The sequence below is a fragment of the Thermobia domestica genome, chromosome 18 (genome assembly GCF_964235325.1).
Source record: "Thermobia domestica chromosome 18, izTheDome1.hap1.1, whole genome shotgun sequence".
In the NCBI taxonomy this organism is placed as follows: domain Eukaryota; kingdom Metazoa; phylum Arthropoda; class Insecta; order Zygentoma; family Lepismatidae; genus Thermobia; species Thermobia domestica.
The window spans coordinates 183902366-183927826 of record NC_137471.1 but is presented as its reverse complement, the minus strand read 5'-3'; the positions used below and the strand labels follow the sequence as shown (position 1 = coordinate 183927826).

General features: G+C 36.2%; 1 protein-coding gene across 1 annotated transcript; it reads left to right on the top strand.

The window, feature by feature from the left end:
• Nucleotides 1-21544: 21544 nt before the first annotated feature.
• On the top strand, nt 21545-23814 carry LOC145675424 (glutamate receptor ionotropic, delta-1-like). The gene has a single exon (XM_081745831.1). The coding sequence runs from the start codon at nt 21545-21547 to the stop codon at nt 23609-23611; it is 2067 nt and encodes a 688-aa protein (XP_081601957.1). The 3' UTR covers nt 23612-23814.
• The last annotated feature ends 1647 nt before the right edge of the window (nt 23815-25461 follow it).

The following is a 25461-nucleotide window of genomic DNA, read 5'->3' as shown; positions in this document are numbered from 1 at the left end:
GAAATTGGCCAAATATAGACTGAACAACTTCTGTAATTGGTGTATTTCTACTTAGGCATCCGCAAAGGTCCACGTTAAAATTGTTTTATAATAATATAAATAATGGCTTCCCCAAAACGACGAAGAAAGAATATCAATTATATATGACGCAACAATAATTTTATTTGAGCAAAATGATGATAATCTCAATAGCATTACAGGAATCGTTACAGATATCTGACGCATGTCATATACTCTTTAGTTAAAAGATGTAACCTTACGAGTATGGAGAAAAATATTCCAGCAATTGAATTCTTTTCTCTCCTTACGAAGCATCCTGTCTCAAAAGAAAAATTAGAACACGTGAAAATACGTAGGAACAAACCATGGCTCCGTCAGGAATGCATTAAAATAGCAGAGAAGAGAAAATAGGCAAAATTACGTTGGCTACAAAATCCGAATGAAATAATCACACAAAATTTCGCAGACATCAGGCAGGAAACTTCCAAAATTTTAGAGAAAAGAAATTCAATTTTTCGAAAGCTACAATTAAGGAACTTGTGGATAATAGTAAAAATAAAAACATTCGGGACATGCATAAAGGGATCAGCAAATTTTAGAAAGGCTATCAACCTCGTGCTTATATTAAAGACGGGTGTAGACGAAATTCCGACTGAGTTAATTTTAGCTGGAGGCGAAATATTGTGGAACAAGATACACAAACTCATCCACCTTATCTGGAACAAGGAGAAATTGCCACAAGAGTGGAAAGAATCAATCATTTTTCCAATCCACAAGCAGGCGACAAAACTGACTGTAATAATTATCGAGGCATTTCTCTTCTGTCAACATTCTATAAAATCCTTTCAAACATTCTATTAGCAAGATTGACCTCATACGTAGATGAAATTATTGGGGATTATCAGTGCGGATTTAGGCGAAATCGATCAACTACCGACCAAATATTCACCATTCGCCAAATACTCGAAAACAAATGGGAATACAATATCCCGGTACATCAACTATTTATTGATTTTAGAAACGCTTACGACTCGGTTAGGAGAGAAACATTGTACAACGTTCTTACAGAATTTGGAATACCGAAAAAGCTAATTAGATTAATTAAAGCATGTTGAAATGAATCCCAAAGTAAAGTGCTGGTAGGAAATTTTTTATCCACGAGCTTTCACGTCGAGAATGGCCTGAAACAACGAGACGCGTTGCCGCCATTATTGTTCAACTTTGTCCTGGAATACGCTATAAGGAAAATCAAAGATAGGAACCAGGGCCTAGAGTTGAACGGTGTTCACCAGATTATGGCATATGCTGATGAGGTAAGTTTAATAGGGGATGATAGGAGAACAATAGAAAGAAATGCGGAGATTTTATTAAACGCTTGCAGGGACATGGGTTTAGAAGTAATTAGAGAGAAAACTAAATACATGGAAGTGCATCGGGACCGTAATACGGAAAATTATGAAAGCGTTAAAATATTAAATAATACTTTTGATAAAGTGGATACTTTCACATATCTAGGACCAATATTAACAGACGAAACTCATATTCACGAAGAAATTAAATGTCGACTAAAAACAGGGAATTCGCGTTATTATTCAGTTCAAAATCTCTTGTCGTGAATTCTGTCGAGGAATTTGAAGCTTAAAATATATAAAATGATAATCATGCCTGTTGTTCTGTATGGCTGCGAAACATGGTCGCTTACTCTGAGGGAAAAACATAGACTGAAAGTATTTGAGAACAAGATGCTGAGACGAATATTCGGACCCAAGAGGAACGGGAATGGGGAATGGCGGAAAGGTCACAACGAGGAACTACATAATTTATACGGATTACCAAACATGTTAGGGTTATCAAGTCTAGGAGGCTTAGGATGGCAGGTCATATAGCTAGAATGGAAGAAAGTAGAAACGCTCACTGAAAGACCAATCAGATATCGACCATTAGGAAGACCTAGGTTCAGATGGGAGGACATTATTAAGATGGATCTCGCATTAATAGGAATACAAAGTAGAAACTGGATCCAGTTGTGTAAGGATAGAAGTCAGTGGAGAGCTTTTGTCAACGCGGCATTGAACCTCCGGGTTCCATAGGAGATAGTAGCTTACGAAACATGAGTAGATGCCTAGGCTGATACTACAAATAGATGAAATGCGCATTTACTGAAAAGATGGGTTCTTCTGACATTCGGCAGTCTATATACTCTTCGTATGCTAGGGCCTAGGCGAGAGGAGAGATAAGATTTCACATCAGGTTACGTCACGCACAGTCGAACATCTTCATTTTCATTAAAAATGGAAAAGCCAAGAGAAACCAATTTCATTTCACTTTCCTTTGTGGCAGTCGGACACATATCATCACACTTATCTGCAAAAAGCACTTTTCAAATAAGATTATTGGGAGAGCCTCCAGTTCCAATGTTGGGGGGATATGTCCCCCCTATTTCCCCGGAATTTTTGCCCGTACCTACAACTGAAACATCTTTCCAGCATGAGGAGAGAGACATATCCTCCTCTGGCATTTATTGCAATTTGTGCCCAAGTAGCGAAAGTGGAATTAATACATATTGATGTGACTACTAAACGCACTAAAGCACGAAGTTCAGTTTGAAATACTCCACAGAATACGATTCTTTCTTTTAAGAAAATGGAAAAGCCAAGAGAAATCAATTTCATCTCACATTCCTTTGTGGCAGTCGGACACAAATCATCACACTTATCCCAAAAAACACTTTTCACGTCAGATTATTGGGGGGGGGGGGGACAGTCCCCCCAGGTCGAAGATTGGAGAGGACATGTCCCCCTCGTCTCCCCGGGATTTGCGCCAGTGCTTGAATTTACTTCTAAGTCTCATTACAAATGCGAGATTTCTGTAAGCCTCATTTACAATTCGATTTAGGTGAATATCAAACGAGAGATTTGATCTTATTGATACCCCAAGATCAGTTATTTGGTCAACTCTTTGCGGTGGTATACCATTAATATGATTCTCAAATTTCATGTAATTTCTTTTTATCGTATAAGACATGACACTGCACTTCTCAATGCTTAGTGGTAACTTCTTAATTTCACACCACTTACGAAATGCATTAATGTCATTCTGTAAATCAATGCAGTCCTTTTCCGAATGTATGACATGGTAAATTTTTAAATCGTCTATATATAAGTTTTTGTGACTTTATTACTTCAGGCAAATCATTAATATATAAGAGAAACAGCATAGGTCCTAAGTTCGAGCCCTTTGGAACACCTGAATGAACTAAAAATTAAATGGGCAGGACATTTTTGTAGCGAATACGGTGTCTGCGTTCACGGAGATATGACGATAAAAATTAAAGTGAGTTACAAACTTGCTAAGAAGAATCTCGTGATTAATAATATCAAACGCCTTATTGAAGTCTGTATACATTGTGTCAACTTCATTTTTATTGTTAATTTGTCTTGAGAAATCAGTATTAAAGATTACACAAAATGTATTGATATAGGGGGAAGTGGATTTTTAGTGATAAGGGGCAGACGGGAAAGCGTAAAATAACTAGTTTTCTAATACACTAAACCAGTGATGGGTAAACTACAGCCTGCAGAACAGATGCGATACTCTGGAGTTTTATCCTGTCTGCTATGTGATACCTAATGTGAAAAATGAAAAAAAAAAAAAAAAGAATGACGTTACTTCGAAAGAGCTGTGTTACAAACAAATTGAAATATGACCATTTAAGATTCTTGTGAGAATCAGTCCGTCCCAGTTCGAACCAGAAAATGAAAAACTTCAATCATTACTAGGCTTACTATTAAAGGATTTTATTGTAAAAATGTAATATTGTAGGTTTTAGTGAATTTTATTGGTCCGCCAAAAGTTTTTTTTTTCCTTTGATCCACTTCAGAAACACTTTTCTTATCACTGCGTTAAATTGTGAAAAATCGGAACGTCACACTGAGAAAAATCCACTAGCCAGACAGTATATTGCGCAAATATACGGGATCCTTGTGTTTACTACGTAATCACTATACAACATACCTTATCATACGCTACATAAGTACTGCCTTCTTTCCGCTCAGATGTTACACCATACTGTTGCAGGATGTCTGGCATATAACCGTCTGCCGTACATTACATACGTCAGCTATATGTTACATACTCCATCTGTATATGAGATCCTGGCCGTATATATACACAGTACTTTCGTTTGTACGGAAAGGACATTTATTTGAAACACTCACACGGAAAGTACGTATAAAATATACTTTTCAGTTATACGTTTGCTGTATGTTAAGTTCAAAAACTACATTATTTACACTACCTACGTTTTTACGTACGCTACATACGTTTTTCTCTCAGTAATGTATGTTTGAACCTTCATTTTGAATATATTGTTAACCTTTTAACTGGTTATGACGTAGTACTACGTCAAGGATATATGCGGTGGAAATGGCTTCGGCGTAGTACTACTTCTTGACTAAAAGTCACTAATGTTCAGTGTCAATGACGAAGGTCTCTCTTGAAAACTTTTCTTCTTACATTTAAATCGGAAACCAATCAATAGATGGCTCTGAATGCCTATAATGCGCAAACGACATTGAATTTTGGAATAACATATTATACATTGTTGCTCGTAAGAAGAACATTGCTCTGCTGTAATAAAAAAAAAAAAAAAAAAAAAAAAAACAGAAATCGCATTTCCAAAGAGTAGCAAACGTCTTGGTGAGGCTGGAACGTCTTTCTAACTTTTTTTGTTTATTGTTGTGTGCAATTGTTGTTTGTGTAAAACATAGGGGCCTACATCATTGTTTCATAGTTCTACGATTCTTATGGCTACGATGTAGTACTACGTTTGCCACCTGGGAGTGCATATTTCCAGAAATCTTTGCAAATTAAAGGGTTAAATTTGACTAAAATCTATAAAAATTGGAATATTGAATTTTATAAAAACACATGGCAGAAAACGTAATCTGCAAGTTTTGTAATGAGATCGTTCGAAGATTTCTGTACTAGAAAATATAAAAGCAGAATGAGCTACTATTATATTTAGTTAGTATAAAGTTAGAGTGATCACCTATTAAAACAGTGTCTGGTAAAAAGTTACCATTTAGAAGATAGATTTAAAAAAAATAATTAAGTTTTTAAAATTTGTGGTGTAAAAAGGAACATGGCAAAGGAGTAAATAGGAATGTTACTGGTGAATACAGGAATGTGGGTTCAAAGGGAACAGAAACATGGAGTCTTAAAAATAAACTGCATTTCAATATCAATAAATGTACTGCAATAACCTTTTCAAGAAAAAATAATCCCACTTATTTTGATTATAAGATTAATAACTTAAATATCAAAAGATGCCAAGAGGTAAATGATTTGGGAATTATAATCAATAATAGGATGTCTTTTAATGTACATATTGAGAAAGTATGTAATGAGGCTTTTAAGCTTTTGGGATTTGTAATGAGGAACACCAGAGACTTCCACAATGTGGATGTTTTAATAACTATATTTAATACCCTTATTAGAAGTAGACTTGATCACGCTTCTATAGTCTGGACTCCTTATTACAAAAACTATATTAACAAGGTTGAACGTATCCAAAATAAATTTTTGAGATATCTGTATTATAAGGTTTTTAATATTAATTCTTATGAAGCAAAGGTATCGTACAAATCTCTTCTGAGTATTTTTGGTTGTAGCTCATTGGCAACTAGACATGAGCACTCGCAGCTAATTTTCCTCTACAAATTAGTGAACGGAATTGTCGACAGTTCAGAGTGCCTAAAGCTATTGAATTTTAATATAAAATCTAAAAAATTAAGAAATCGATTACCTTTTATCTGCAACAGGTCTCAAACTATGGCACATTTAAACTCACCTATTACGAGAATTTGTCGATTATACAACAAGCTGATACAGGAGAATGTCGACTTAGATTTTGCTATGCCTTATTCAGTCTATGTAAAAACTCTTAAATATAATTTTTGATTAAGAGAGATTTTCAGTTCGAACCTGACATTGATTATGGTATTTTGAAATTAAAAGAGTATTTCTATTAAACTAAAACATTTCTGCTTCTTGACAGAAATCTTATTTCAACATTTATATTTTGGATATTTATATTTTTGTTATGTTCTGTTTGTATTTCATTCATTTTTGTCACGAAGGGCTGATTTCATAGTCTTTACTAGGTTCTATTTGTATATTTGCATTTCTTATTGAAGGAATTAATACAAATATATCTCTTACTTGTGTTTTCTCATGTTCGTGATGTTAATTGCATGTTTATTTTCTTTTTCTTTTTGTTGTGTGTCTCAATATTTATAAAGCTTGTAATTATGTAAGCCTATTGTAAATGGGAATATTCTTTTCCTGTAATAGGTGTCCAATAAATAAAATAAAATAAATAAAATAAATAAAAAAATAAATAACCAAAAAGGTAAGAGAATGTCATTGAATATATTTCAGGAAAGGCGGTTACAAATTTCGCTTTCCCGCAAGGACAAATGAAAATTGTGTGGAAATTTATCGTTTGTTCATGACGCCTTTACAAATACATGACGTGACTGAGTTTACAATAACACCCATTACGCTTCAAGAATTAAAAAGAAAGAAACAAGATCATTAATAATATCTTAATTCTTTAAAAAATCAATATTTTTATGTGTAATTTTACGCTGCCAGAATTATTTGTTTCATATTTAGGACTGTTTTTGTTTTCTTCACTAGACTGGAATACAGTTTTTTTATTTATTGCAATCCTAATTTTCAAAGTAGGACTGCTAAATATATAAATACTACATAAGACCTATTTCGCAATAAAACTGAATATTTTACATCTTAATTGATATTAGGGATGCACCCGAGACGATACGAGACGAGAAATGGAAAAGTCTCGTCTCATCTCGCAGCCTCAAATGTTGGTCTCGTCTCGCGTCTCGTCTCGTCTAGCAAATCTGAAGTCTCGTCTCGCGTCTCGAATAAAATTTTGAGTCTCATCTCGCGTGTTGCGCGAGACTTTCTCGCATGGTCTCGCAGTCTCGCATATATTCTGGGTCAAAATTTTGCAATGTGTTATTCTATGGCTGTTAATGAATGATGATGTGATATTCTGTCCGAAGGCAGGTATTTGACCTAAAAGTCCCTTGGCAAGGTGAATCCATGGTGGTTTGCCATTGCTTTCCATAGAATGAATGTTCATAACATCCTAAGGAGATGGAACCTAGAGTTCAAGATGGTATCCGAACTTGTGTCCCCTCCGCTCCAAATTAAAAGAAAAGTTATACTGAAATTTGATTGCTGGACCATTAATTTTCATCAAATTAATAGCATAATTTACAGCAAAACCAGCATAAATTGTTACTGGATCCAACATTGTTTTCCAGCTTAGAGGTCTCCACTCCAACAATATTTGGCTCTTTTAAAATATCGTCGCCACTATCAACATTTACACATTTTGGTCGTTTCCTTGAAGGGTGATTTTCCATTATAAAGATGTTTTTATACCATCAAAAGCGCTTGTAGACAACAAAAGAACTCGTCACAACACAATACGACCCAATTCTTTCGGTTCGTTCGCGCTTGTAGCAGTGTTGCATTATCGCATTTTATCAACTTTCGCTTTCAACTTATATAGTGTTGCCAGATCTAGAAAATAAAATTACTGACAGATATAGGGCCATTCCTCCCATCTGGCACCAAACCTATAGGGCCATCGTACCAAACCAGTGTTTGAATTAAACTTCCGAACTAGAGGGGGATGTTTTTGATAAATAATAAATATATAGAAAGAAAATACTTATTCTATGTAAAAATATCATGTTATTTCTGCGACCCGGGCCGGGGATAAACTTTGACAAGAGGGGATTTCCCCGCCATCCCCCAACATTAATCGCTAGTAGTAATGAGAAAAAGACAGAAACAACAGAAATATCACATTTTGCAGCAATAGGGAGTCTTATTCGCTTTTCAGACCAAAAACAGAAGTTCATGTATTCGTGCGCGCCCGTGTGTATGTGTTTGTGTCGCAAAATAAAGTCCTAAATCGATGCTGTAATAAAATTCCAATTTACAAAGCTTTTCTTTTTTTAACGATGTTTAGAAACTAAAGAAGGCTTTAATTCTGAAAATCAACCTTGAATAATAATAAATCTCATAAAATGTCTATTGCCCCAATCACTTTTCTGTTCCTGGAGGCATTAACGCTCAACTTAGAAAACTCAATAAATGTAAAATCACTAAATATAGAATTACATGTAATTCATAAATGTTGCGAGACTGCGAGAAGTCTCGCGAGACTTCTCGTGCGAGACTTAACCGAGTCTCATCTCGCATTGTTTAGTCTCGTCTCGCATAAATTTTTCACTCTCGTCTTGTGTCTCGTCTCGCAAATGCTATCTCTCGCGTGCATCCCTAAATGATATTGCATTCTTCTTCTTGTTCACTTCAACCATACGAAGGTGGGCAACATGGAAATTTTAAACCCTTTATCTCGCTTTGGAGTCCTGTTTTATACTATGATAAGGTCTCTTCTTCATAACTGTACCTAGATATTTCTCCTCTTCCTGGTTTTCCTTCTGCCTTTCCCTCTATCAACACGGTGAACAAATCGGAGGCCGAATAAGATGGCCAAGCATGCTGTTTCTTCTTTTTCCTGTTATCTTCATGATCTTTCATTAGCTTCCTTTAGTACGTCTTCATTCCTTTTCCTTTCGGTCCATGATATGCGCAACACTCTGCGCCAACACCACATTTCAAATGCTTTCAGCTTCGATATTCCAGCCTTTCTCAATGTCCACGTCTCTGATCTCTAAAGCGCCACGCTCCATATCAGAGTCTTAATAAATCGTTTTCGAACGTCCAACGATACATTTCTTGATGTTAGTAGTCCTCTATCGTATTGAATGCTTTTAAAGCCTGAACTATTCTAAAATTTACGTCCTTTTCACTTCTTCCTTCCGAGTATATTTGACTTCCTAAATAGGGGACGTCTTAACGTCTTCGATTTTCTCACCCTATAACGATACATTTGCTCCTTCTTATCGTGCTCTTGTGCACTTTTTCACTTTAATGTGCTTTAAATTTAATTGCCAAATGAATGTCTCAAATATGCAACACATGTATCTTTAGTTTGTGGTTTTTTGCTAATTTTCTCATGACGAACACTCTATCCTGCAAAACATTTCATCCAGGTTTCAGATTTCTAGAAACAAGAGTATTAGAAAAATAAAAATGTTCTGTCTATCCGTCCCCTCACATAAAAACATTGCTTTGAAGCCAAAATGTAGTGATCATTCCTAATTTCCCCATGACATTGGTAAATCGGAATTTAGACCTTGTTTCCAACTTTTTGGGGGGGGAGGGGGGAGCGGGAGATAGACAAGAATACAATTTCTAATGAAAAATATTATTTGATGGAAGAAAAACAAAAGAAATAATAAACACATTTATTTTTGTGTCTCACGTAGGCAATACAATGAACTGTTGAAGCAATTGTTTTTTTTTTTTCTCGTTCCTAATTACCCATCGTTCTCCTATATATTACAAAGCAATTATTTACTATTAACGAAGGAAATGAATATTACGAATCCTGGTAAGCTTCGCCAAGAGAACAAATTGTGCCATTTAACTGTAATATGTATCTGTGTTAATTACATGGAGAACAATAGTATCCAAGGTGGTGAGAGATATACATGTCACGACGAAGCATAATCCAAGGGAAAAACACTAAGTGCCATTGAAACCTGGGTGAAAAGGATATGCTAACATTAAAGCGAATTGATACAAAGAACTATTGAACTAATGTGGCGCAATTAACTGAAGAATTATATCAGTCTCTGGAAGGCATGCGCACGTGGGAGCAAGTGGGGGCGCTTGCCCCACCTAATGTTTTGACATTGCGTCTTTTTTCGATTTTTAAAATAATTTTCTCAGCTAATAAGGAGTATATTTCACATAAACGGACCCTAAAAGATGTCTGTAATCATCGCTTCCTCCGGGCCAATGAAAATAAAAATTAAATTATAAAGACAATAATGATTACAAAAGTGGTTGCATATCTTCAGGAGTACTGCTATTGATTTGTCTTCCCCCCTCCCTAATCCAAGGGTCTGCGCACGCCTGTGTCTGGAAAAAGAGTGTGTTTCTAAAATTACAGGTAGACGAAAGCTTCAGAAGCATTGTCCGTAATAAAATTGCAATTTCAAGCACTACACCATCACCTCAGATGAATTAACTCAAGAAGAATGGTGCCCAGAACATAACATAGGATGCAAAAGAGAGTAATAGATTTCTAAGGGACATTCTCCTTCCTGTTTTTAACAATAGGACATTTTTATTTATAGTGGATGCCTAAGTATCGTATTGAAAGCACAAGTTCAAGGCTTTTAGTGATTATACGAGGGCTGTGCAGAAAGTCCCAAACGTTTTGACCTATCGCAGCAGTGGGCGGGGCTAGAGTCGCCATCTTGGTGTCAGAACGTTGCCACACTCAATACGCATCCAGCTGTGGCAGTGTGAAGACTGTCACACTCTTACTGTGCTTTCTGTAACGTGTTACAATGTACGCTGCAATAGAAAATCCCGTCTTTTGTGAGGTGCGTTCTGTGATTAGGTTTTTCTTGGCAAAAGGCCACAAGGCAATTGAAATCCATCGGTAACTGTGTGAAGTGTAAGGAATAATGAGTGAAGGCCGAGTGAAGCAATGGTGCATTGATTTTAAAAATACCCGTTCCAATGCTCTTGGATGGTTTTGGTTGGGAGGTGTTCGATCACCCACCATACAGCACGGATTTGTCGAAGAGCGACTACCACCTCTTCCCAGCGATGAAAACATGGCTCGCTACACAACGTTTTGATACTGACGTTCAACTGTTTGCTGGTGTAAGCCAATGGTTGAAATCGCAGGGGACAGATTTCTACCGCGACGCTATTCAAAAACTTGTGCCACGGTATGATAAATGCCTTAATTTTCATGGCGATTATGTGGAAAAATAGCTTAAGATTTTACCCTTGCAAATGTATATAATATAATTTGGTTTGTTCACTCTGTTACTTTTTTTATTTCAAAACGTCTGTTATTTCGTGGACAGCCGTCGTACATTACCACAAGAAAGTTATTATCCAACAGCCTCTGAAGACTAATTCGTCCTCGCACAGCAGTTATTACTCAAGCCTTGGGCATGACTAAAAGCAGAGAAGGAACAGATTAGAGTTTTTGGAGGAAGCACATACCATTGTTTTAAGTTCACAAGCTTTAATACCATACAACCGAATATCAGACAACAAGGAAACATATCAATCTGCATATAAAAAAACCAAAAGTAAGTAATATATGTTATTCACATTGTTTGATTTCTACAAGCAGGAACAATCAATACAACAGTATACTTATGTGCACATTTGTTATTTTTGTCTTAGGAAGAAGTAGAGAATGCAGCGGCTACAAAGTCAAGAGTTAGGGAAATTTCTTAGAATTATGAGCCAACTGGGTTCACAAGAACTTCTCTAAGAATTGTTAGAAAACCACACCTAACGACTGAAGTGTGTCATAGAATCTGCTACTTCTCTCTACATGATCGCCGGTGAACGAGCAAAACACTAATGTCATTTTGAAGAAGTCAGTGCCACAAATTTCTAACTGAACAGTCAGGCAAGAAACTAGCGAAAATGGTTTACAAGCAAGCATCCAAAGTTAAAAGAGTTGCCTCAACCTAAAATAGAGGGAAAAGTGTGTGGTGGGCTTCACAGTAGTAGATAGGAAGTGGACATAGTTGATAAACGTCTACCTACCCTCGTTCTGGTCGTCGGCTAGGGGAAATATTCTTTATCGACCTGCCTTACACTAATGGCTTATCCGTGTTTAGCCAAAAAGATATAATTTAATGGAATTCTGTGTTACGTTCTTGGCAGCCTATAGCAGTTCCTCTAGAGACCAAGAATCAACTATCATATGTAGTGACGGCACCCGAGCGTTGTAAGATAAACTCATCTCTCTCTTGGATAACGATTCCACAAGCTACTGAATTCCACGGCATAACCCAACTCGTCAGAGACTAAATCTTCCCCTGGGTGCCCCTGAACAGGTCTCCTTGTGTGTGTGTAAGGGAGGATCCGATACTGGCCCTGAATACCAACTTGTCGCTCAACTAGTATCCAAAAGTACTGCACACACTCCCAAGCAATCGCTTCCTGAGGGAGGTAAACCACAGGCTTTCATTCCCCCGGTAGGGTCATTGAACTTGAGCTAACAACTTGGGTTCGTCTGAAGTGCACGAATTGCGAGGCAAGTCACAGATTCTCCATAGTTAATCTCGAGCCTTTCACACAAAGCATGATCTGTCAATGTAAAACTGCTTAGGCATGACAGTTCTCCTCCGCATGTAGGCTCCAATGGTAGGCTTAGTGTTCTTAGTGAAGATTCATACTGAACTTATATCTCGAGCATCAATGTTCACTTGCCCTATAAGAACTTCCATGGATTGATAACGACTCGAGGGATACACATATGTCCTCCCACACCTGGGATCTCTTCATTGAGAAGCACCGATGAGATCCATGTATGGAAGTGATGGCTTCATCCGTTCCTAAGATGGCAGCGAGAGTTTCTAGAGCCCCGTGCTTTCAACTCCCCAGCAGCCTACACATATTCAATTTATCTACATTCACACCTTCTCCTTTCTGATTGTGCTGGAGTTATGTTTCAACTCAAGTAATGCCGCTCGTTGCGCTGGCTTAGGAAGTGGACACAAGGAGATTAGAATACACTCATTTCGGAGAGATTAAACTATTATCAGCATTTTTGGATTAATGGAATTAGGTATGTGTATCGCCAAACAGACGAAAATATATTACCTGAGTGTGTCTTTTCTACTATGAAGCATCCTGTCAGCGTAGTGGTGTGAAAGAATTTGCTAAGGCAAATTTAAATTCAAAAAGTCTTAACACACCTGCTCACTATTCGTGATTTATATGGCGTGACTTTCAGTGGTACTCTCTTAATACCCAGCTTGAACCAATCAGAAATTGTTCGGGGACCATCGAGTTACTCGTCTTTTTTTGGTGTTAGGAGCAGTCCTGACCCCAATCCAATTGATAATTTGTGGTCAAGTTTCAAAGTTTTGATGTAAATCGAAATTCGAGCAACAAGAATTAGTTGTTGGAGAACATCCTCCAATCATGATTTTAATTGATAACACTGTGCCGTAGTGATCTTTACATTGGTATTATAGAGTAAAATGAATGAAATAGGGATTTAATTTTAGATTAGAAACAGCGCTGTTTCCTTCTATACTGTTTCCTTCTATATTATTATTATTATTATTATTATTATTATTATTATTATTATTATTATTTTGGTAACCTATTCACCTTCCTTTTTCCTCCCTGTATTCCACTACAGTATATTTTTTGCGATAGAGAGTTGGTGTTTTCTTAATTTAAATGATCTGGTATTATGGTTAGTCTTTTGTCAATGTCATGTGATTGCTATACTTAAATTTGATTGGTTGTTTATCCTTCCGATGAAGGAGCTTTGAAATTAAGTGATTGGCCCCGTCACTTGTTCTCTTCGCTAGGTATGTGTTACACCATATGTAATATTGTGTGTAGTATATTTTATTTTGTGAATTTAAAGTTATTCTGGGTTTTTCCGTGAGTATATATATATATATATATATATATATATATATATATATATATATATATATATATATATATATATAAAATGTAGATAGAAAATTGATAAATATTCTAATTGAACCATCAGTTCAAATATTGGTATTGAATTTCTATAATATAAATGTGTGTATTTCAAATATGGTTTATGCTGAATATGTCTTGTGATAAGGCAGGAGCCATCTTGGACTTTTACTTCATGCAACATGTGCCTGATAAATTTTTCAGTAATTATAAATTTCTTGTGGTTTTTGCATGAATCGAAATTGTTTAAATCTACTAGTAGTTGAAAATATTTTTCAAAATCGGACAAAGTTTTACGAACTTTACAAATTCGTTGTTAGATTCAACATTACGTTTATTTTTTTTAACAATAATAATAAAATTTGTTAATGCTATCGGAATTCTTTTTGTGTTGTTTATCATGTAGAGTTATGTTCCTGCAACCTTTGAAGACTTATTATTATTTGTTGAACTTTAGCATACCATTCTCTTTCAGTAGCTTACATTTTTACGTGCGTTAAGCGGCGTTGTAAACCACATACCTGGCCCGGGAAACTCTTCTCGGAGGGGCTACTTGTTTGAGTAGAGGGAAGGGAACGTAAAACTTTCTTTCCTGATTTTCAAAGATTTAGTTTTTCTGGGAAGGGACGGTAATGGCAACATTACCCACCTTGGCCGTTACAAAAGAAGAGAACAAGTCTTATTTTTTTTATGGTATGCTTTAGAAGTTTAAAGTCAGTTATAGTCTTCATTGGTAAAATAAAGCAGGCGGGATTGAACCCAATTCTTGGCACATGTTAGTCAATATCCTTGCTTACTTGTTTATAGTCATCATGGCTTTTGGTGGTGATAGTTCCTTTTTTATGGATGAGATACCACTTTTTAAGGAAAATGAAAATGTAGAACACGCAGAGCAAAGAAAGGTCGAATCAATATTTTTAAAAGAAATTATTACAATGAATCCAATTGACCAAAGACAGGTCGTAGAAACGTTATCAGAAGGAGAAGCAAAATTACTACTCTATAGATTCCTTGCAGATAAAACAGCTGACCCACAGTCGTCTGTTGACCTTGATAAGCAGGAGGTAGCTAACGTAGTACCTGTGAGTAATACAAACACGGTGCCTGTTGTACCAAGTGTTCATTCACCTTTTGCTGGCTCGCTAGTTGATAAGAATGTGCAAGGTCAGCAATGTAACTTAACTTCTTCTTCGAATGCTTGTTTTTCAAAACTAGAACAGAATTCCGCAGCTTTGGTACTTCGATCTTTCTTTGATAATTTACCAAGTTGTGATGGATCTAACCCTATAGTGTTATATGAGTTTGTTAAACAAATAGATGAGTTTTATAATGTAGACCGTTTTCCCTTTCCGGCATTACTGTATTCCTTAAGAGGAAAAGTATCAGGTCCTTTAAAAAATGTATTACTGGAATTGCCTAGTCAGCTTCGTACCTGGGAGCTCACGCGAGATTATATTTTTCATAATTTATTATCGGAATGTGCTATACAATCCATAGTTGTTGAATATATGTATAAACCCCAAGGTCAGGCGGAGAACTTGAAAGACTTCGTTAAACGTTTAGTCACACTGGACCGCTTGCTTAAATTAAATTGTGGTGATGAGAGATTAATAAGTTTCATTACCAGTGGCGTTCTGCCTCGAATTAAAGGGAGGTTATTTTATAACCAGAAACCTAAAACTATGAGTGAATTACACCGATTGGTTAACCATTACACTTTTCATGAACTCTATTCTAAACAATTTGATTTTAAGGTGCGCTCTCAAGTAGGGTTGCCAGTTGTGAATAAAAACTTTACAAATAAACAAAAACAAAAAAACTGTTGCGTGCTTTCTTTGTGGCGGTCCGCATTTAAAACGGAACTGTAGTTTAAATAAAAATTCGTCTTCATCTATGTCTTTTGTTGAAAATAATGAAAAGAAAGTGTGCTCTGTAGAAGATAGTGGGGGCGTTGCCTTGGTGAACCTTAAAGTTGGGGATTTTTCAGTCGTCTCTGCCTTAGATTGTGGGTGCACGGCTAATTTAATTAGTTTGGACCTTTTTAATAAAATCAAGAACTTAGATGGAGTCCGTGTTAATTATAAAGACTGTTTTCGTGGAAAAACTATTAACAGAGAAGCATTAGTGTTACGTCCTTCAGTGTTGCTACCCTTGGTTATAGATGGATATAAGTTTCAGTGCAAGTTTTATGTGATGAAAAATCTTGAATATCCAATTCTTTTGGGACTCGATTGTTTTCGTCGAGAGGGATTATGTATTGACTTTGATAAAAACACGTTATATTGGACCAAGTCAAAAATAGAAATTCCCTTAGTAAAATCTTCTCCCCCCTCCCCTCTTACTTATAACAAAAGGAAGTCTGTTGCTGGTTTTTATCCTTCCAGGGAGGGGAGTGTGAGCGAAGCTGCCGCCAAACTTTTCTTGGGAGATTCTTCGCCTCATTCCCGTAGGCCCTGGACTTGTAAGAGAAATTTTGACAACGGAAGTAAACATCCTAGTAGGGAAGATTTTGATGCGACCAGGGCACCGCAGATAAGGAGCCGTAAGCCTTCTAAGCCGACCAGGAGCGACACAGTGGGACTACATGGTTACAGGTACTCTTGCAGCGAAAATTTTTCTTCCAGGACATTTCATTTGCCTTCATCAAATTTAAAAAGAAAAACAAATGTTACTTCGGACTCTAATTTTGAGAAAAATAATATTTCAATGTTAGAAAATGAGCCCGTGCCTGGGCCTTCTTCGCGACCTGATACTTGTAATGTAGTAAATGACGATAACGTCTGTGGGAAACGTGTGAATTTTGATGTCAATAATGTCGATTATAATAATGAAATAGGGGGCGATCCATTGTTATGTATGTTACAGTCAGGGGATGAGAGTAAGTGGGATATTACTGTAGAAGAGAGAAAGAAAATTATAGATGGTATAGATAAAAAGTTGTTGGAACAAGACAAGAGTTTAGGGGCTTATGTAGATAGGTTATTGAGTAAATATGATAATGTGATCACTCATCGTATAGGCTGCATTAGTGATTTTGTATACCATATCCAAAGAAAATCAGATGAAGTGATACGTGAGAGACAGTACCCTTTTTCGAGAACTCAGCAGAAGGAATTATCCCATATTATTGAACAATTATTGGAAAATAATGTTATTCGTCCTTCACTCTCTGAGTTTAGATCTCCCTGTTTTCTTGTTAAGAATAGGGATTCATCTTCCAGGCTAGTAGTAAATTTCGCTCGGGTGAACAATATCATTTGTGGAGATGGGGTCCCGTGTCCGAACCTCGACGAGTGTATTAGTTCGCTTTCTGATGCAAAAATTATGTCAATATTCGATGCCCGTCGAGCTTTCTTCCAGGTCCAGCTGTCCCCTGAGAGTAGACAGCTCACCGCCTTCGCTGTACAAGACAAATTATATGAATACGGGCGTGTACCGATGGGAATCTGCATTGGGACACAGGCTTTAATGAGGGCTCTTAATGATATATTAGGAGACTTGAGGGGAAAGGGAGTTGAATTCTACGCTGACGACATTGTCGTATATGGACGTTCTATTGAGGAACACAATTCCATGCTTGAACAAGTTCTCTCTCGTTTTTCGAACAGAGGACTCACTCTCTCTCCCGACAAATGTAAGATATTGAGTACAAAAATTGAATTTTTGGGCTTCTTGATCGAGGACGGTGAGATTAAGATGTTACCCGAAAGGCTACAAGCAATTAGGGATATTAAACCCCCTCAAAACCGACGTGGCCTTGTGAAGATTTTGAGCTTTTTAAACTTCTATTCTCGTTTCTGTGATGATTTCGCGGGCCTTATCGAACCCTTATCGAGAATGCGTTCTCCACGTGAGAAATTTGTTTGGGGTCCCAGAGAGGATTCTTGCTTGGAGCAAATAAAGCGAGCTTTTGAAGAACAGATTATTTTGTCCATCCCCAATTTAAATAAAAGATTTTATTTGCATGTAGATTCGACGTTGAGATCTCAAGCCGCAATTTTGTCTCAGAAAACGGACGAGGGCTTGTTGAAACCAGTTTGGTTTTTCAGTAAGACTTTAAAACCCGCTGATTTCAATAGAACAATATATCAATTGGAATTACTTGCCATATATAATGCGGTGATGCGGTTTCGTTCATTCTTGAGTAACGAATTTACTATATTTACAGATAATAATGCTCTCGTACACATGTTACGTAATCCGAAGAATTTAGGTCGTTATGGTAATATAGTACAGAATTTGTTTGAATTTAAATTCAAAATTGTGCACATTTCGAGTGCGAAGAATTTTCAAGTGGATTTTTTGACGCGGATTTATGAAATTAATCCCACGGATGTAGATGTTGATCCTTGTTCCATTAATTCCGCGGAGAATTGTATGTTTAGTCTATGGAGTTTACCTCTGTCACATACCGATATTGTACAACATCAACGAACAGAAGCTGATACTAAAGATATCTATCGGGAGGTGGTTGAAAATGGTGGGGAATACCAAGATTATAAGATTGTGAAGGATATCTTGTATCAAAATACTAAGGCGAAATATTCACCTTATAAGGTTTTGGTTCCCCGTTTACTTGTCCCTATGTTATTAAGTTATTATCATTCGATGTTACCCAATGGGGCTCACCTTGGGATTTTGAAGAGTTACAAGAAAATTTCCAAGTATTTTACTTGGAAGAATATGTACGATGAAGTTCGAGAGTATGTGAGAGGGTGCCATGAGTGCCAACTCTCGAAGGCTCGAAATTATCTACCTCAAGGGCAGTTGATCTCAGAATATTGTTCTGAGGTGAATGGCCATAACTACGTAGATTTGGCTGGGCCTCTCCCGTGTAGTTATGGATATCGGTACATTCTACTTTGTCTCGATAATGCGTCTCGATTCCTTCATTTAGTTCCTTTACGTAATGCAACGAGCAAGCTTGTTATCAAAGCCCTGAATGATATTTTTTGTCGTTTCGGGTTTTGTCGTTCTCTTACGAGCGATAGGGGTCCGTGTTTTTCTTCCGTAGAATTCAAGAATTTCCTTTTTGGAAATGGAATAAAACATATTAGGAGCTCTCCTTACTTTCCTGGTGGAAATGCAGTCGAGAAATACGTGAGATTAGTAAAAACTAGCCTGAAATCCTACTTGAATGGAAAACAGGAGAAATGGGCATATTTTATAAACCAACTGCAGTTTTCTCTAAATACTGCTGAACATTCAGAGTTGAAATTTTCTCCATTTAGATTGTTTCTTGGGAGAGATCCTATTGATACCTTGATGGTTAAGTGGAAAATTTCCTCTGAAGATATTGATGGCCCTAATAATGCCACTATATGGGAGCAAGCTTTAGAAAACATGCACAAAGCTTGGGAAGAGAGACGAAGGATATATAATAAGCGTACTGTTCCTGTCACCTTTGCTGTCGGTGATCGTGTTTTGATCAAATCACAGCAAAAGTCATCCCTACAGGATAAGCTTACAAAATCATTAGCCTTTAATTGGTGGGGTCCTGTTACTGTGATTGCTAAGCCTACGGCAAATACATTAAAATGCAAAACAAATGATAATAAAATAGTCGTGACACATACTACTTTAGCTAAGCTCTACAGAGAGCCCAGAAATTTGTGTGGTGGAACTATGTAAGGTAAATTGTTGTTTCTTGAATTGTATATTTATTGTTCATGTTCATCATCATTCATTCGCTACTAACCCTTTTCATCATCATTTCATCTCATGCTCATTACGATATTGTATTGTACATATGTGTTTTGGTTTAAAATGAAAAATATTCTGAAGAATTTTTTTTTGGAGGGGGATGTTGTGCCGTAGTGATCTTTACATTGGTATTATAGAGTAAAATGAATGAAATAGGGATTTAATTTTAGATTAGAAACAGCGCTGTTTCCTTCTATACTGTTTCCTTCTATATTATTATTATTATTATTATTATTATTATTATTATTATTATTTTGGTAACCTATTCACCTTCCTTTTTCCTCCCTGTATTCCACTACAGTATATTTTTTGCGATAGAGAGTTGGTGTTTTCTTAATTTAAATGATCTGGTATTATGGTTAGTCTTTTGTCAATGTCATGTGATTGCTATACTTAAATTTGATTGGTTGTTTATCCTTCCGATGAAGGAGCTTTGAAATTAAGTGATTGGGCCCGTCACTTGTTCTCTTCGCTAGGTATGTGTTACACCATATGTAATATTGTGTGTAGTATATTTTATTTTGTGAATTTAAAGTTATTCTGGGTTTTTCCGTGAGTATATATATATATATATATATATATATATATATATATATATATATATATATATATATATATATATAATGTAGATAGAAAATTGATAAATATTCTAATTGAACCATCAGTTCAAATATTGGTATTGAATTTCTATAATATAAATGTGTGTATTTCAAATATGGTTTATGCTGAATATGTCTTGTGATAAGGCAGGAGCCATCTTGGACTTTTACTTCATGCAACATGTGCCTGATAAATTTTTCAGTATTTATAAATTTCTTGTGGTTTTTGCATGAATCGAAATTGTTTAAATCTACTAGTAGTTGAAAATATTTTTCAAAATCGGACAAAGTTTTACAAACTTTACAAATTCGTTGTTAGATTCAACATTACGTTTATTTTTTTTAACAATAATAATGAAATTTGTTAATGCTATCGGAATTCTTTTTGTGTTGTTTATCATGTAGAGTTATGTTCCTGCAACTTTTGAAGACTTATTATTATTTGTTGAACTTTAGCATACCATTCTCTTTCAGTAGCTTACATTTTTACGTGCGTTAAGCGGCGTTGTAAACCACATACCTGGCCCGGGAAACTCTTCTCGGAGGGGCTACTTGTTTGAGTAGAGGGAAGGGAACGTAAAACTTTCTTTCCTGATTTTCAAAGATTTAGTTTTTCTGGGAAGGGACGGTAATGGCAACATTACCCACCTTGGCCGTTACAACACGAAACCGTCTCCGATGTTCAGTGAGCTCAGTTCGACCAGAAACCGCGGCAGTATTCAGATATAAAGAATATCTTACAAAAAGTAAAGCAAAGCTGCAGCTGTAATCCATATGAAGATTTGCCAAAATTTACATTTTAGAGGAACAGTTTTGCTAAGTACATTACTTGTAATAAACCTGAAACTGTTATTTTGTTTGTTTTACTAAGTACTGTAGTTAACGTCAAATACAGTAATTTAGTTTATTCATACTTTGAAATACTGAACATTAATACATGTTTCTCTCGTTTTCCTGAACTTCAGAAAGAGGTAAATTGTTCATTAAAATTAATAGCTGAATTTAATTTTGAACAAAATCGTGTTCATATTCAGATACATTACCAGACATACATACATACATACATACATATATATATATATATATATATATATATATATATATATATATATATATATATATATATATATATATATATATATGAGCTGCTCGGATGAACATAATGATAAGCGCCAATTCCAACGGAATTGCGTTATTAGTTGGAATGGGTCGGGATTGAATCACACAAGAGTATGCAGATAGTTTTATTTCCGAAATGTACCTGACAAAGTCGGGAAAAATGTTTTGTATGAGTCATTGTATTCAATTGCATAGGAATAGAAATCTTCTTTCCTAGTTTACTCCAAAGTTTTAAAATGTAACATACCATTATGTTCGCCCGAACCGCTGAAGTGCAGCATCTATTATGTGATGTTCAAAATCTGTGATTAGTTTAATTTTATTTACATGGATTAGTGTATTGCCTTTCGATATGTGTGCCCTTATGGTAATAACATATCACAAAGTGCACGAATTTCGTATAATATTCATTTCACAAAATAATTTATATCTTATGTCATTTCAGGCTGAACATGGAGATAACATTTGGACTTCTTTTAATATCTCTTCATTTATGGCTACAAGTTGAGTGTTCTCCAAACATGGTTGCTTCAACGTCATCTTCATGTCCTGAACATCAAACTGTGTTGAACATGATAAAATATATCGTCAGACAATATACCTCAACTTTTCCACTGTGTGTTGCCATCATTGCTGATGAATGTATCCTTGGGTCTTGCATCGCAGAGTACATTAGTCACCACACAAACAGTACCCCAGTCATTAATATACAGAATGTCAACAACATGGAAGATATCGGAAACGATATGATCATATGCGAAATGTATATTCTTGTTGGTAGAAATGAGGCTGATATTCTGAATACATTTTCCTCATTTCTTGATACATACACTTGTGATAATCTTTTCGTAATCTTATCTTGTGCTCAACAACTTGATTTTGAGTATGTGCTCACAGCACAAATCCTACAAAATTTTCCCAAAGTAGTAATGGTGAAAGAACGCTCAGGTAATTCAAGTAACCAATACGATATTTTAACCTATTTTTATGGCAAAAGGGTTTCCATAGTAAAACTCGACACCTGGAAAGAAGATAGGTTTGTTCGGAACAACACATTGTTTCCAGAGAAATTAAATAACTTAGGAGGGAAATCCGTTGTGGTAACAAGTACTCACATTCCTCCGTACATGGTGTTCTTGAAACCTGTTGAATTAGACAACAGCGTAATATCACCAGCAACAGAAGATATGCATGGTACAGAGTATCTTATGTTAAAAGAGCTCTCTGAAAAACTTAATTTTTCTTTTGTTTTTCGTCTTCCAGAAGAATTATGGGGGGAATATTTTGAAAATGGTACAGCCGTAGGTATGGCTGGTAATATTATAAGCCGTGTTGCTGATATGGCTATGGGAGACTGTTGGTTGGAATATGAAGGCAAGTATCCATTAGACACTTCAGTATCATATTTGAAACTATGCTTAACTATGTTGGTTCCTCGACCGCGTGAAATTCCCAAACTTTTTTCACTTATTTTACCTTTTGATTTAATAATGTGGTTATGCGCAATAGGTGTTCTCTTGTTTTCGTCAATCTTTCTTCGAATTATATCAACTGTGTTGAGGAACATTCCATCAGGGACATCAGTTTCTGGTCGTTACATCCACATCCAATTGTGCTTCCTGGATGTATTAAGACTATTCACTCAGGCAGGAATAGAATATCCAAAGGAGGACGCCTTACGTCACTTTCTTACATGGCTCATCATTTGTTTCATGCTTCTCACATGTGCATATAGCAGTGGTTTAGTATCATTTCTTACTATCCCTAAATATCAAGAATCAATAAGAACATTTGCAGATCTAGTACACAGCAACATTCAATGGCTAGGATATGAAGAATATATGGTTGATTTGCTGGAGGAGTCTAGTATAGGAGACCATAAACGCTTCGCGAAGAAATTCATTTTCCTTGAAAATGGTGTTAATATGATTGAAATGGCTTCCACAGGTAGGTACGGTGTGTATGTCGAGTTTATAGATCCAGCAATTGTGAGTGGCACTGCATATTTAAATAAGCAGCTGTTGCAGCAACTTGTTATGTTGGATGAATGTATCTATGAGGTAAATGTTGTTGCAACCTTTCCCAGAGGCTCTCCACTGAAAACTAAAGTAAATGAGGTCATTTACAAGTTGAAGGAGTCTGGAATCTTAGAGCATTGGCAAGACTACATAGTTGAGACATACAAAGACCACGATGAAACTCAGTTATTCCACAAACACTATACAGAAGAAGAAGAAGAGGTTAAAGTTATTCTTCTGAGAGATCTTCAGGGAGCATTTTTTCTATTGATTTTTGGACTTTTAGTCTCAATCGTTACATTTTTGTTTCAAATAGTTTCAACTAAAGTAAAGAATATAAAAGTTTACGTGTTGAGAGCTGTAAGATCTGCAAGAAAATTGAAAAAATACTGTTCCCTTTGGAAACAGAAGCTCTGTGATGCTCCACTCGTTCGCAGACTAGTTCTCCGATACACTAGCCGTAAGCGAATGGTCGAAGTGCCCCATCAAAGGATAGAGTGAATACCAAACTGAATAAGAACTTTACCACTCAAAGTGTTGCAAACGAAAATAATATTTAGAAGATAATATCGACTGTTTTATAACTGAAACCTTTTAAGAGTACAAATGATGCGATCTGCCTTGATCCCTAACAATCTAGAGGGTGGGGCAAATAAAATTGGCCCGGACGAATGGATACGATTGGACGTGAATGTATGCTTGGAATCACAGCACGTGTACGCACACCACTAGTTCAGATCTTAGTGCGGGCTGTGTCAGTTGAGTTGAGTAGTGCATAGGTGAAGATGATACCCAGAGTGCAGAAGAGAGTGTTCTTTGAGGAAAGTTACGTGAAACAAATTTGTGGAAAGAGTGTGGTCTGTTGTTTGCTCATGAATTTCATATTGTCGAAGTCCCAGCAAACAGCAGAATGCAACGATTAGTCAGAAAATGGGCTCAGTCAGGATCTGTTCTCAACAGGCCAAAAAAAAAAAAAAGTCTGAAATGTATCCGAACACCTGAAATTGTGGTCATTATCATTCAGGTTTTCATTCAAGAGACGAATGGCGGTAATTTTCAACTATACGCAGGCAGTTGAACAGTTGATAGATGGCAGGTAGTTGATAGTTGGCTATAAGCAGGTTAGGGAACTATTTCCTTTTCTTTGCTGTGTTTCTTCGAAACCTGGAAATCTGTTCTCCGGGCCACTTTTATTTGCCCCATGTTGTACATGGGTGGAGTGCTTTCTTAAGAACAGACTGACAAAGCAAAATGTTCAGTACGTCCCCCAATTATTGCGCTTCATTGGAGGAACACAGTATCTATGTCTGTAATGATTCGTATAAGAAAACATTTAATACAAGACAGTAATAATTATTATTACATTGCTCAGTAACAGTTATATGTGGAATTCTGGTCTCTCTGAGATTAGAACATATAAGTGCAGCAAATGACATTATCCTCTCTATCTTTTCAACTCAGTGATTCCAGTCCTAACATAATTGTATTGTTTTATGATTCTTTTGAGTGTCCAATCATTGCGAGATTTAAAACTGCTAAAGTGAACTAACACAATTAATTTGCTTATTGTTGATTAAAACAGTGGCGGCTCCATTACATAGTCAATAGGTAACATGGTTTCCCAATTGCTGGTAAGAAAAAGTATAAACAGTTTGGGACATTTAAAGAATAAACAACTATGCACATATTTTGAACCACCAAACACAAATTTTACTTTTTTTTCTTTAGTATGAAGTCCATCAGAGATTGAATCTGATTGCTGTCCGTGAGATATTTGATTATAGGTTGAGGTCAGAACAGTTGATGTTACCTTCTGTCCATGTATTTTGGGTTCTCTCTCTATAGTGTCATCCTTCAGCGTAAATGTATACAATATTGTGAATGAACAGTCAGTAAGGAAGTTTCCATTTAAACGTCTGGCCGTACGCACATCATGACATTCTTGGTCATGACTGATTTTTTTAAAAAAATTCAGAACAGCCTTCGGTGGGAGAAGAGGGAAATAGCGTTGCCTATAAACCGTACTCAAATATTTAAACCTGGTGCTCATTAAACTTAACTGACTGTTCTGTTTTTCTTCAGCAAAGAGGAACTTACTCATACTCTTCCAAAGTCGGAAGAATGAACGATCTCTGTTCTTAGCCCGGAGGCAGGAGAACTACATTGTATTTTACAAGATTTTTGTTTCATTTGTGACCAGAAATTTCCGCTAAAGCTAGAACTTTCCGGGCCGAAGTAGAATTCGGCGTCCACTACATCTACCTTATGAAGTTTTCCTTTTCCTTCTTCTAACATATAACAGAAGCAGCTTTTCTTGTTATGCTACGCTGAATTTTTATCAACTTACTTTG